The sequence below is a fragment of the Chenopodium album genome, chromosome 1 (assembly GCF_948465745.1).
Source record: "Chenopodium album chromosome 1, dcCheAlbu1.1, whole genome shotgun sequence".
NCBI classification, from domain to species: Eukaryota; Viridiplantae; Streptophyta; class Magnoliopsida; order Caryophyllales; family Amaranthaceae; genus Chenopodium; species Chenopodium album.
Window position 1 is genome coordinate 84,319,520 of NC_137834.1, and position 15,761 is coordinate 84,335,280.

At 35.3% G+C, this 15,761-nt stretch overlaps 1 protein-coding gene across 1 annotated transcript; it reads right to left on the reverse strand.

Annotated features, from left to right (window-relative positions):
• Window positions 1-12,622: 12,622 nt before the first annotated feature.
• Window positions 12,623-14,068, reverse strand: LOC145623762 (uncharacterized). The gene is made up of 2 exons (XM_081676632.1): window positions 13,620-14,068; window positions 12,623-13,450 (listed from the first exon to the last, which is right to left on the reverse strand). Exons 1-2 carry the CDS (start codon window positions 13,963-13,965, stop codon window positions 12,990-12,992), a joined length of 807 nt encoding a protein of 268 aa, XP_081532758.1. The 5' UTR covers window positions 13,966-14,068; the 3' UTR covers window positions 12,623-12,989.
• Between the last annotated feature and the right edge of the window lie 1,693 nt (window positions 14,069-15,761).

Below are 15,761 nucleotides of genomic sequence, written 5' to 3' on the forward strand. Positions count from 1 at the left end.
TTGGTGGGGAATTCACCTTGTGACTCTGAGGTCACAAGTTCAAGCCCTACCAACTACTAAATGTTTGGGAGTGACAACATTTTTGAATTATCTTCTTAGATGGCAACATTTTTCATTTGTTGTCTTTGTTAAAGTGTTGCCTTATGTATCATTTTACCTAAGCTTTCAAAAATGTTGCCTTTGAATAAAAATGTGTTGCCTTATGAATAGACAACAGGGGCATAAATTACGCCTCATATGTGTTGTCTTATCTACAAGGCAACACTTTTTTTATATTAGGCAATGGTTTTGCATTGTTACCTTTGCTTTATTTTGTTGTAGTGGACATTATTATATGACCCCGAGATGTATTCCCTAGAATTTCAAGACTTTTCGACACCGGGCCCTGAGAACTCCAAAAATTCTCAATAAGCGTGAATTTTTTCAGCCCGGAAATAAAAATTGCTGAAATGTTTAACATGGTCTCTAATATCCTCCGAGAGTCTAATTAGGTGGGTGGAACCATCCAATTTGCCTTTAAACGGTCAATTTACCGGTTTACAACTTGCGCCGATTTCATTAACTCAAGCCTACCACAAACATTTATGACAACATATAATGATCATATATGGTTCCAAACGGCTATAGATGACCCCGAGATGTATCTCCTAAAATCTAAAGACTTTTCGATACCGGGCCGCGAAAACTCAAAAATTTCTCAAAAAGCGTGGATAGCCTTCAATTTTGGAATTTTTTTACTTTTTTTCGCCAGAAAATAAAAATTATTGAAATTGTTACCGTGGTCCTAATACCCTCCGGTAGTCCAATTGGGTGGATGGAACTATACAATTTGCCTTTAAACGGCCAAATTGCCGGTTTACAACTTACACCGATGTCATTAACTCAAGCTTACCATGAACATTTATGACAACAAATAGTGATCATATATGGTTCCAAACGACAATATATGACCCCGAGATATATCCCCTAGAATTTCAGGACTTTTTGACACCCTGAAACCTCCAAATTTTTTCAAAAAGCGTGGATATTAGCCTTCAATTTTAGAATTTTTTGACTTTTTTTGCCCGGATACAAAAATTGCCGAAATGTTTACCATGGTCCCAAATACCCTCCGAGAGTCCAACCAATTGGGTGGATGGAACCCTCCAATTTGCCTTAAAACGACCAATTTATTGTTATACAACTTACACCAATTTCATTAATTCAACCCTACCACAAACATTTATGACAACAAATAATGATCATATATGTTTCTAAACGACATTATTATATGACCCCGAGATGTATTCCCTAGAATTTCAAGACTTTTCGACACCGGGCCATGAGGACTCCAAAAATTCTCAATAAGCGTGGATTTTTTTCGCCCGAAAATAAAAATTGCCGAAATGTTTACCATGGTCTCTAATGCCCTCCGAGAGTCCAATTAGGTGGGTGGAACCATCCAATTTTCCTTTAAACGACCAATTTACAGGTTTACAACTTGCGCCGATTTCATTAACTCAAGCCTACCACAAACATTTATGACAACATATAATGATCATATATGGTTCTAAACGGAATTATATGACCCCGAGATGTATCTCCTAAAATCTAAAGGCTTTTCGACACCGGGCCCCGAAACCTTCAAAATTTCTCAAAAAACGTGGATATTAGCCTTCAATTTTGGAATTTTTTTACTTTCTTTCGCCAGAAAATAAAAATTGCTGAAATGTTTACCGTGGTCCCTAATACCCTCCGGTAGTCCAATTGGGAAGATGAAACTATACAATTTGCCTTTAAACGGCCAAATTACCGATTTACAACTTGCACCGATGTCATTAACTCAAGCTTACCATGAACATTTATGACAACAAATAGTGATCATATATGGTTCCAAACGACAATATATGACCCCGAGATATATCCCCTAGAATTTCAGGACTTTTTGACACCCTGAAACCTCCAAAATTTTTCAAAAAGCGTGGATATTAGCCTTCAATTTTAGAATTTTTTGACTTTTTTCGCCCGGATACAAAAATTGCCGAAATGTTATCCATGGTCCCAAATACCCTCCGAGAGTCCAACCAATTGGGTGGATGAAACCCTCCAATTTGCCTTAAAACGACCAATTTATTGTTTTACGACTTACACCAATTTCATTAATTCAACCCTACCACAAACATTTATGACAACAAATAATGATCATATATGTTTCCAAACGACATTATTATATGACCCCGAGATGTATTCCCTAGAATTTCAAGACTTTTCGACACCGGGTCATGAGGACTCCAAAAATTCTCAATAAGCGTGGATTTTTTTCTCCCGAAAATGAAAATTTCCGAAATGTTTACCATGGTCTCTAATGCCCTCCGGGAGTCCAATTAGGTGGGTGGAACCATCCAATTTGCCTTTAAACGACCAATTTACAGGTTTACAACTTGCGCCGATTTCATTAACTCAAGCCTACCACAAAAATTTATGACAACATATAATGATCATATATGGTTCTAAACGGAATTATATGACCCCGAGATGTATCTCCTAAAATCTAAAGGCTTTTCGACACCGGGCCCCGAAACCTTCAAAATTTCTCAAAAAACGTGGATATTAGCCTTCAATTTTGGATTTTTTTTTACTTTTTTTCGCCAGAAAATAAAAATTGCTGAAATGTTTACCGTGGTCCCTAATACCCTCCGGTAGTCCAATTGGGAAGATGAAACTATACAATTTGCCTTTAAACGGCCAAATTACCGATTTACAACTTGCACCGATGTCATTAACTCAAGCTTACCATGAACATTTATGACAACAAATAGTGATCATATATGGTTCCAAACGACAATATATGACCCCGAGATATATCCCCTAGAATTTCAGGACTTTTTGACACCCTGAAACCTCCAAAATTTTTCAAAAAGCGTGGATATTAGCCTTCAATTTTAGAATTTTTTGACTTTTTTCGCCCGGATACAAAAATTGCCGAAATGTTTACCATGGTCCCAAATACCCTCCGAGAGTCCAACCAATTGGGTGGATGGAACCCTCCAATTTGCCTTAAAACGACCAATTTATTGTTTTACAACTTACACCAATTTCATTAATTCAACCCTACCACATACATTTATGACAACAAATAATGATCATATATGTTTCCAAACGACATTATTATATGACCCCGAGATGTATTCCCTAGAATTTCAAGACTTTTCGACACCGGGCCATGAGGACTCCAAAAATTCTCAATAAGCGTGGATTTTTTTCGCCCGAAAATAAAAATTGTCGAAATGTTTACCATGTTCTCTAATGCCCTCCGGGAGTCCAATTAGGTGGGTGGAACCATCCAATTTGCCTTTAAACGACCAATTTACAGGTTTACAACGTGCGCCGATTTCATTAACTCAAGCCTACCACAAACATTTATGACAACATGTAATGATCATATATGGTTCTAAACGGAATTATATGACCCCGAGATAGTTCATTTCGATGGTCGCATGAGAGCCGTGAAAGGTGTTGGTGGTCGCCTGAACGTTGTGAGACGTGCGGTGGTCACTTAAGAGTCGTGAGAGGTGAGAGAGAAGATAGGAGAGATGAGGTGTGGTGTTTGAGAGAGAAGATAGGAGAGATGAGGTATGGCAGATATTCAAATGAGAGTAAGGTAGTAAGTAGAAACCCTAAGAGGAGTAATGTGAATTCCTGCTAGAAAATAATTTTTTTTTTAAAAAAAAAAAGGAAACGGGTATTTAACGGGTACCCGTTACACTCAAAGGGCGGCCCATTACTCGACCCGTGAATTTAATTTTTTAGCGGGTCGGGTACCCGACCCGCTAAAATGAGAAAATTTCAAAAAATACCCGTCGGGGAATTTGCTGGTCAACGAGTCAGCGGGTCGGGTCAACTTGGTCGGGTATTTTTGAACACTCCTAGATATTAGCCTTCACTTTTGAAATTTTTGATTTTTTTCGCCCGGAAATAAAAATTGCCGAAATGTTTACCATGGTCCTTAGTACCGTTCGAGAGACCCATTGGGTGGGTGGAACCATCCAATTTGCCTTTAAACGACCAATTTACTGGTTTACAACTTGCACCAATTTCATTAACTAAAGCCTACCACGAACATTTATGACAACAAATAATGATCATATATGGTACATCCCTAACATTTCAAGACTTTTCGACACCGGGCCCTGAAACCTCCAAAATTTCTTAAAAAGCGTGGATAGTCTTCAATTTTGGAATTTTTTGACTTTTTTTCGCCCGAAAATAAAAATTGCTGAATTGTTTACCATGGTCCCCAATTTCCTTTGGGGGTCCAATTGGGTTGGTGGAACCATCCAATTGGCCTTTAAACGGCCAATTTAATTACCGGTTTACAACTTGCACGTATTTCATTAACTCAAGCCTACTACGAACATTTATGACAACATATAATGATCATATATGGTTCCAAACGACATTATATGAACCCAAGATGTATTCCCTAGTATCTCAAAACTTTTCGATACAGGGCCCCGAAACCTCCAAAATTTCTCAAAAAGCGTGGATATTAGCCTTTAATTTTGGAATTTTTAGACTTTTTTTGCCTGAAAATAAAAATTGCCGAATTGTTAACCATGACCCGTAATACCCTTCGGGAGTTCAATTGGGTGGTTGGAACCATCCAATTTGACTTTAAACGGCCTATCAACCGGTTTATAACTTGCACCGATTTCATTAACTCAAGCCTAGCACGAAAATTTATGAAAACATATAATGATCATATATAGTTCCAAATGGCATTAAACGACCTCGAGATGTATCCCCTAGAATTTCAAGACTTTTCAACGCCGAGCCCCGAATCCTCCAAAATTTCTCAAAAAGTGTGGATATTAGCCTTTAATTTTGAAATTTTTGACTTTTTTTTTTGCCCGAAAATAAAAATTGCCAAAATGTTTACCATGGTCCCTAATACCGCCCGGGAGTCCCATTGGGTGGGTGGAACCATCCAATAATTTGCCTTTAAACGACCAATTTACCGGTTTACAACTTGCACCGATTTTATTAACTCAAGCCTACCACGAGCATTTATGACAACAAATAATGATCATATATGGTTCCAAACAACATTATATGACTCCGAGATGTATCCCCTAAAATTTCAAGAGTTTTCGACACCTGGCCCTGAAACCTCCAAAATTTCTCAAAAAACGTGGACAGTCTTCAATTTTGGAATTTTTGACTTTTTTCGCCCAAAAATAAAAATTGCCGAAATTTTTACCATGGTCCCTAATGCTCTCCGTTGTTGAATTGGGTTGGTGGAACCATCCAATTTGCCTTTAAACGACCAATTTAATTACCGGCTTACAACTTGCACGGATTTCATTAACTCAAGCCTACTACGAATACTTATGACAACATATAATTGATCATATATGGTTCCAAACGTCATTATATGACCCCGAGATGTATCCCCTAAAATATTAATACTTTTCTACATTGAGCCCCGAAACCTGCAAAATTTTTCAAAAAGCGTGGATATTAGCCTTCAATTTTAAAATTTTTTGATTTTTTTTCGCCCGAAAATAAAAATTGCCGAAATTTTTACCATGATCCCTAATATCCTCCGGGAGTCCAATTGGGTGGGTGGAACCATCCAATTTGCCTTTAAACAACCAATTTACCGGTTTACAGCTTGCACCGATTTCATTAATTACTACCACGAACATTTATGACAACAAATCATGATCATATATAGTTCTAAACGGAATTATATGACCCCGAGATGTATCCCATAGAATTTCAAGACTTTTCAACACTACCCGAAATCTTTAAAATTTCTCAAAAAGCGTAGATAATTAGCCTTCAATTTTGGAATATTTTGGACTTTTTTCGACCAAAAATAAAAATTGTCGATGTTTACCATGGTCCCTTATACCCTCCAGGAGTCCAATTGGGTGTGTGGAACCATTCAATTTGCTTTTAAACGGCCAATTTACCGGTTTACAACTTGCACTGATTTACCGGTTTACAACGGCCAATTTAATTAACTTGCATCGAACCCGACTTGAACCGATATTGACCCAAACCCGTTTTAACCCTTCAAAGCCGAATTTAACCAGACTTGTTACTAACCTGACCTGAATTCAACCCGACCCGTTCCTAACCTGACCCGAATTTAACCAAACCTGTTACAAACCCGACCCGCAATCAACCCGACTTATTATTAACCTGACCCAAATTTCAACCCAAATTATTATTGACTCGACATGAATTTTACCAAACCTATTACAAACCCAAACCAAAAATTCAACCCGATTTGTTACTAACCTGACTCGAAATCAAACACAACTTGTTATTTCCCGACCTAAATTCAACCCAAATTGTTCCTGGCCTGATTTCAAATCACCTTAAGTGCAATTTATCCCACCTTATTATTGTTGCTCAAAGCATTTTTTCTAGGGAGACCAAGTCAGTTCAGGCCAGCAAAAGAAAGGAGCATCATCCTCAAATTTAAGAGTTAAGTATAGTATATAATTGTTGTATGGTCAAAGAAGATAATTATCTTCCTAAATGATAATAGTTCCCTAATATATTCTCATATATATTATAGTCAAAGGAAATAATTAATTAGATAAAAGTGATAATTATCTATTCATAGTTAAATGAACCCGAATATGACCTGACTTGGAAATGACCCGACCTGATTGTAACTCACAAATTATTGACTTGAACATAACCCGACTTGACTTCGAGAATGACCCGACTTGGAAATGACCCAACCTGATTATAACCCTCAAATTATTGACTAGAACCGAACCCGACTTGAACTCGAGAATGACCCGACCTGATAATAACCCGCAAATTATTGACTTGAACTGAACCCGACTCAAACCCGAGAATGACCCGACCTGATTCTAACCCACAAATTATTAACTTGAACTGAACCCGACTCGAACCCGAGAATTACCCTAACCTGTTTTAACCCGTGAAAACCCGAATTAAACTCGACCTATTGTTCACCCGAACCGAATGTAACCTGACCTGTTATTAACCCGACCTAAACCCGATAAGAAGCATGACCCGACGTGACCTGAATCAAGCATAACCCAACCCAAACCCGACTCGCATAGTTTATGGAATTAATCCGAATTTACCAGACCCGAGTTGACCCGACCCACTCTTACCGACCCAAACCCGACCCGTTTACCCGAATTGACAGCTCTAGATTTAATCTTTGATGTAAATGAATTATTGTTTGTGGCCTTTGTGCAACTAGATACATACGTTACATCTGATCAATCTCTCTATTTGATTCTTCTTATTTTGTCCTAAGATTTTGTTATTAACTTATACTCCTTATGTATGAAAGTATTTCTTATTTTATCTAAATTAAGGGCATGCTCACATTTACTTAATTTCAGTTCAGTTTAGTTTAGCTCCAATCAGTTCAGTTTAGTTCAGCCCTTAATTTTCCTCTCTCATAAAATATTCATTTCAGCTCAGTTCAGCTCCAATCAGTTCAGTTCAGTACAGCTCCAATCATGTCAGTTCAATTCAGTTTTGTAAATGTGAACAGGCCCTTTCGTTAGAAATTATTTTGTTGAAATATTTTGTTTGAAATTATATTATGTAATACAAATAAAAAATAAATACTTTTTTTTTAAAACAAAATTGATTCATAAATAAAGTCATACGACATCTACAAAGAGATTTAGATCTAATAAATACATAATAATTGAATCAAATAAAAACATTCCGTAAGCAAAGCTACGAACGTTGTTGCAAATCGTACATTCTTCATAATCTCTTTCATACCGCTGTGATTTACAGCCTTCATTGGCGAGGGGGTCTATTGTTCTGTTGTAGCCGTGCAGAAAATTTCCGTCTGATTCACTAGATTGTAATCGAAATATTAACCTCTTTTTCGATCTCGCACAAAATTTTACCCATGAAACAACTCTATAGCAATCCATAAAATAACAAGCAAATCCTCCCTCAAAAGAGAGAAGAAAAACCCGGTCTTTTGAAGGAGCCAAATCTTCCTAACACTAGTAGAAAAATACAAATAGGCAACCCCCCTAATGGCACCGGTTTAGGCCAAACCGGTGGCAAAAACCGGCCTAAAAATGGGCGGGTTTTTAAACAAAGAGAAATGGCACCGGTTCAGCTCAAACCGGTGCCAAAAATAAAAAAGGCACCGGTTTGAACCGGTGCCTTTACGAACCGGTTCGTTTAATTATTAAAAAAAAACCGCCCATATAACTACCCCCAACCCTAATTTTCTCAGCCGTTTCTCTCTCCTCTCCTCTTCTTTTCCTCTCTCTCTCCTCCTCCTCTTTCTCTCTCCTCTCCTCCTCTTTCCTTCTTGCTCACCGATCTCCTTCATTTCTTAATCTTTCTGGATCTCCTCCTCCTTTCTATCACTCGAAGACCACCAACAATTCGAAGACAACAACATGCAACACCGATTTTGATTTTTTTCTAATCGATTTCTTGGTTTTTTTTTTTTTTACCATTTCAATCGATTTCCACTACTAGAATTAAGGCTGTTTCCGACGGAAAAAATCCCTCGAAAACATCCTGATTTTCGTCGGTAATGGTGTTTCCGACGGAATTCCGTCGAAAAGTGGCGTCGTAAAAATGTTTGTAGGAAAATCGACCTTTTCCGACGAAAATTCGTCGGAAACACTGTTCCGACGAAAATTTCCGTCGTCAGAGGTTTTTCAGTCCAAGAAAAGTCCGTCGGAAATTTCCGATGGAACTGTCGGAAATTTCCGACGAAAATTCCGTCGGAAAACCCTTTAAAAAAATAAAAAAAAAAAGATGCACCACCCCATACCACCACCAGCCCACACCGCAATACCACCACCTCCACCGCAACAAATAAAACTAAAAAAACTCCTCAAATATTCCCCACAACCACCGCCACCACCTCACGGCCTCACCTCCCCCTTAACCTCTCTACCAGCTCAAACCCCACACCACTACCACCGTTCACCACAAAAACAAAAATCTAAAATAAAATTAACCCAATAAAAAAAAACAACAACCACAACATATAGATCTAAAGTTAACCACCAAAACAACAACAATTAATCCAAAACAATGTCGAAACAAGTAGATCGAACCACAAAAATCAAAAGGATTCAAATAAATATACAATTATCCTAAAAATTCATACACTAATATTACAATTACTTGAAAAATTAACCATAATCAGAAATTTATTAAAAAATACAACTAGATCTACAATCTAAACTAAACTAAAACAATATCTACAATACTTGAGAGGTTGACGATTCTCGCGACGGTGGTTGTGCAATTGGTTTTGTTGCGTGTTACCGGTGTTATTGTGGTCGCCGTTGTTGTTGCATGGTTGTAATGGTGTCCGTTGTTGTTGGTAGTTGGTGATGGCGGTGGTGTTAGGAGAGAAGGGGAAAGAAGAGTGCGGAACTGCGGACAGAGAAGAGGCAAGAAGGAGAAGAAAAAAGAAGAGGAAAGAAGAAGAAGGAGAGAGAAAGAGGCAGATCAGAGGAAAGAAGGAGAGGAGAGAGAAAGAGAAGAGAGGAGAGAAGGAAGGAGAAGAGAAGGGCGGACAGGAGAGAGAAAGAGAGGAAAGAGAAGAGAGGGGAAAAAGAAAAGGGGCGGAAGAACTTTAGGGTTAGGGTTTGAAATTTTATTTTTTTTAAAGTTATATATTCCGTCGGAAATTACTCTTTTCGACAGAATATTCCGTCGGAAAGTACTAATTTTTCGACGGAATTAAATTCCGTCGTAAATTTACGACGGATTTGCGACGGATTCTTTAGTTTCGTCGGAAACATACGACGGATCAAAAATCCGTCGGAAATTTCTAATTTTCCGACGGAATTACGTGCCCGTCGGAACTAGTCCGTCGGAGATAGGCTGTTTTCTTGTAGTGTTATTGGTTTTTTGATTTCAATTTTTTTTAATTTCAATTATTTCGATTTTGATTGTTTATTCCGATTTCTGGAATTTTATAATTCGAATTTAATAATTTTTTTTTTGTTTTTGATTTTTTTAATTTCGATTTATGGGTTTCTTTTTTCGATTTTGTTTTTTTTTTCTATTTCTGGGGTTTTTTTTATTTCAATTTTGATTGTGTTTTTTTCGATTTTGATTTTGTTTTTCGATTTAAATTTCTATTTCTGGGTTAATTTTCTGTTAAAATAATTGATAATTTTGGGTTAATGCGGTGTTTTTTTTCTTTTCAACTGATTTTCTTTTTTCTTTTTTTCGATTTTTTGGATTTTTTTTTTTAAAAAAATTCGCAGCTTAATTAAATCATTTTAATCGATTTATTTTGGTTTTTTTAATTGGTGCAGGTACATGGATTTAGATCTTAAATCGAAGAATCAAGATGCAAGTATAATGATTTAGATGTTGTATGGGTTTTTTTTTATTGTGAAGTTGTAAATTTTTATTTTGATTTATATTGTAATTTTTTTTTATTTATATGTTGTAATTTTTTTTATTTTGATTTATATGTTGTAATTTTTTTATTGATTTATACTGTAATTTTTTTTTTATTATATATATATTGAACAGATTTGATTATATTGATTGTGATGTTCGATTTATATTTTGTATTCTTATTTAATTTTAGTTTATTTAATTTTTAAGAAAAAAAAATATTTATTTTTGGCACTTTTGGCACCTTTGGTATTTTTTGGCAACGGTTAACCGGTGCCAATTCTGAGTTTTGGCACCGGTTTGAACCGGTGCCTTTTTAAACCACTTTTTGGCACCCCCCACATTGGCACCGGTTCGGCACCGGTTCATACCGGTGCCTTAAGCCGGGTTTGAACCGGTGCCAATTTCTTTTTTTCATGTAGTGTAAAGAAGAAGATAAAAACCCTGTCTTTAGAGGGAGAAATATTCCTCCTTAAAGAGGAAGAATTATTATAAATCTAAAACAATAGAGAAAACACACAAAAACAAACAATTGGGGCTTTCCACCGATAAAAATCGATGGAAGCCCCTATAAAAAATAAATACTTATTGTTTTAGAATAATTCTTTCTAAATTTTTAAGAACCTATTTTAAATTATATGAACTCACTTGAATCCATTTGTGTAATATAAGTTAAAATGAGATGAATCAAACAAATACTAACTTTAATACATAATACATCTTTTTTTTTGAAGGAATATGCCGTTCTTTACATAGCACGTCTTTTGTGAAACAAATGAAAATATATCTTAATTTAATCAGGTTAGCCCAAATTTAATTAATTTATAACTTGCTACTTAATACAATTACAAGAATAGGGTGAAATCCAGCTGGTATATCTTGCATTCACATTGATTATTAATTATGAAATGATAAATTAAATTTTGTCCACCAAGAATATGAGTGAGAAATTCAGGGAAGCGTTAATTAAAAACGTGACGATGCTATGCGGTGTTGTGCTCTTTGGTGCATGATTCATTAAGCCATGTCAAGCTGTACAACAATTATTAGGCTAGCTATTATAAATTTATAATTATTTTTAAATATACAAATTAGATAAAAATAATGGAAATTCTTTACGGTGTTTCGCGGGTGAAACCCTCACCAAAACATTAACCCGTTTACTGTTATTAGAGTACGTAACAGATTATCATATTATTTATAATTTATAAACACTGACTTTATATTAAAATTATATTTATAACTTATAATAAATTAGATGATTCATCAAACTTAGATCAAATTTAGCATATTAAATTAGCAAGAAGCTACTTAAATAGTACTCACAGAGACGTAACACGTAGTTGCGTCTGTTGTTTTATTCAAAGTAAGTTTGATTGTCGTTGAATGACATGAAATTAAAGCCCTCAATTAGCCTTTAAATTAATTCCTAAGCTAGAAGAGTAGAAGGTTCTATATCTCAAAATTTAATAGTTTCATACCTTTATCAATAAAATAAACTTTATTTTCGTAATAATTTAAAGATATTGTTAACGTGGGCTTCAAGGCGTTTGATAAGTAATTTATATATTATAAAATAGTACTCTATATTAAGTTAGGAATGTATGCATGACAAAATCACGCATCGATCGATATAATTAGAGTCTCTTCACATTTACTAAACTGAACTGATTGGAGCTGAACTGAATTGAACTGATTGGAGTTGAACTGGACTGAACTGAGCTGAAATAAAATTTTATGAGAGAAGGAAATAAGGAGCTGAACTGATTAGAACTAAACTGAACTGAAATTAAGCTGAAATGAACAGAGCCTTAATGTTAATTTTAATTTATTAATATTTTGACTATTAGTTATTTTATCTAATGCCCCAAAAAGTGCTCGTTAGCTTTGATGTCATCCACAACTTAATCACAAGTTATAACATCTTGGTCTAATTAATTCCTACCTACCGATATCATGCATAATTACAAGGCCAAAAATTCAACTCCAAACATTTCGATGCATTCACACCCTACGTATACTATCCGCCATATATTTGATAATTTTTTTGGTGAAAATAGTTGTTCTTTTTATATTTGATAATTTTTTTTTTGGCGTAAATAGTTGTTCTTTTTTATTATTTAAAGACTGTTGACTTCTAGTACGTAAATGCACACAAAAAATTACTAGAAAAATGTTGGCGATTGTGACGGTTGTGTTTCGTTTAGGTGTATGTTGCTGTAGTGAATTTACAGGTCAAATAATGTTTTATGGCTCAAACTAAATACTGAAATTTATACTGATATTATACATAATACTTCGTATTACATTGCACAAGAAAATTAAACTTTGAAGATACAGAACAATAATTCATTTTTGACATTTACTAAAGACTTTTTTTTTTTTTTTTTTTTTTTTTTTTTTAACACAACATTTACTGAAGACTTGAACATGCTATCAAAATAAAATAAAAACAAACGACGGACGACTAAGTAAAAGGAAATGTAAGTATAAATAAAGCAGAAATATTAAAAAAAAGTTACATGTTGCATGGACACATTCACACTGTCACACAAGGGTATGTAACGCAATGTAGTTCTTTGTTAGGTTCCATCCTAGTGACGCATAATTCTTCCAATAAGTTCTTCGACTTCACCATTTCTGTTGCTTCTAGCCAAATCCAAGGGTGTACAACGATTTTCGTCTTTCTTATTGATTAACTCTCTACCCTCTCGTAGTGTCAACAAGTACGCGACAACATTTTTCAACTTGTTACCGCGTTCTTTAGCAGCTACGTGCAATATTGTCCGTGCATTATTGTCAACGGAGCGTAGGGAAGTAGGAAATTTAGAATAGAACTCCTCCAAAACCCTAACATGTCCTCCTAGACATGCCTTGTGAATTGGGTAGGATTTATCTTTGTTGCGAATGTACGTTGTTTTTGGGAAGTTTTCGAGGAAGTATAGTACCATGTCATTAAATCCTTTGGATGCTGCGTACGAAAGAGGAGTTAACCCTTCTTCGTCGGTGGACATGATTAGATCAGGTTGAGCCTCGAGTATAGTCTTCAACATTTCTGTGTAAACACATAAAAAAAAAATCAATATAATTAAGTATATACTTGTATGGTACGAAGTAAGATGTTAAAATTGTAATTAACCTAAGATTGAATTGCATGTTTGTTGTATATATTGAAATATTCCCATGTTTTATTCGTATTGTACGTGAAATATTGTCATCTATACCTTGATTTTGGTTGGCAATGGCGGCACGTACACCAGCAAGAGCATTATTATTATTATTATTCGTTGTACTTCTTGCGTTATTATTGAAAAAACCCCGAGAATTATTATTGCTATGACGCCTTTCGTTTTGAAATTGCATCGATAGATCAGCATTAAACATTGTGATGGGATACACCATGATGGTTGTATTCATGACCCGTGGAATAAGGTTACTTTTCGCGGTGGTGTTCATTATTTCAAACACCACGGCTCGATCATCAAGGTCATGAAAATGCATGTTGTGGAGGGGGAAGCCCATGAGTTTTAGGATTTCTTCTTTTTTTCTCTGGATCTCTTTTTCTGCCATTGTAGCAAAATGTTTTCAAAATAATATAGTGATCGAAATATATATTTGGATTAGTCTAATCAATAAAGAGTTCGGGTTTGGATCGAGTTATTTAAGAATGGTGCAAGAGATGTGGTTTGATGAGGGATGGAGAAAATGAGGTGGAGATTTGTAATTTATATAGAGAAGTAGATAGGGGAAGACAGAAATGTACATGCAATTACACTAGCAATGCATGTAATTTTCTAGGTTGATTGACCTATCTACTTAGTACCTGCCACACGGCCTCTTCTTATTTGTTGCAGCTTGGAGTTGGAACTTGCTAATTAAGGTTTCCTTTTATTTTGACCGTAATTAACACTTCTATGCATGCTAGGGTTATACACTTATACCTAATTATAATTCCTAACCTAACCTACTCTACACAAGATTAAACAACTTATTATTCCAAATATTCACATATTAATTCACCAGAATATTCACCGTAAAACTAGAAGTGTCAAATTAAAGCTACTTTATTATCCACGTGTACCTACAAGATACATGCACATAAGTAAAGAAAAATAATCTTTTTTTTTTTTTTGAAGGAAAAGAAAAATAATCTTGGTTGTACCAAGCGCTACTAATTGTATATTGGAAAGTACTTTAATTCATTGATTGTAAATTAACTTGTCCACCAAGAAATTAAAATAAAAATGTTAAGTTGCTAAATCTACCAATAAAAAATCAGAAGGAAATGTTGGGAAATTTTCCAGTTGTAGAATAATCAGGCTAGAAGTCTTCACAAGGCGACCATTCTACTAGTCAACTCGGTGTTGAATTATTATTGGTGGTAGTAGTTAGTGGTTAAGGTTTAATTAATCTTGGCCTTACCGTACCATTTCGTATGGATATGCATTTCGTAATTAATGTAAGTTAACATTGACTATAATATTTTTTTAGTCATAGGAATTAAATCTTTACTCTTTATTTATTATCACATGCAAACCGTAGGTAATTAGTTGTAGCATGAAACGGGTAGAAGAAACAGCCCAGCATTGGCTGAATGGAAACACCAAGGAAATGTCATTCGACCAAGAAATTCTCTAACGGCATGTTTGATCTGACAGGCGTATTATACTCTCTAGTTTTTTTTATTATTTATTTATTTATTTATTTTTATTATTTATTTATTTATTTAAAAAGTACATTTGATATTTTGATTACTAGAAGGAATAATTTTTAGGAAGATGAGTTAAATAGAGTAAAATATTGTGTATGTAGGACAGTAGGAGTTTGTTGAGGAGTTAAATTTTTTTTTTTTTTTTGACATCAGCTTAATTTAAAACAAATAACAAACTAAAATAAAAGCTAATTAGACTAGTTCGACTATTGTTGGCTAGGATATGCGCCCGTTGAACCTTGTCTCGGTCCACCTTTAGGATGTTGCAACACTTAAACCTCAGCCCTAAATGTTGTATTTCCCGTATGGTCCAGTAAACGTTTAGGTTGTCTACTTCCTTCTTTCGTAAGAGATTGATCATATTCATTGAATCCGAGTAGAGAAGAACCTTGGAGAATCCCATAGTTGTACACCATTTTAGAGCTTCAAGACACGCCTGTGCCTCCGAATGCAAGGCTGAGGTTGTTAAACCGAAGCTTGCACCCGCATCCAAGAAGTCCCCATCAGTAAGTTTCATTGCCCATCCAAAACCACTTCTTCCACTATTCTTTTCAAAAGATCCGTCAATCTGTAGAATACAATCCGGTTGCCCCTGACTTGGACAAAAAATATATTTTTCCTGTCCAATATGTACCTGGCAAAAACCCGGGGGTTC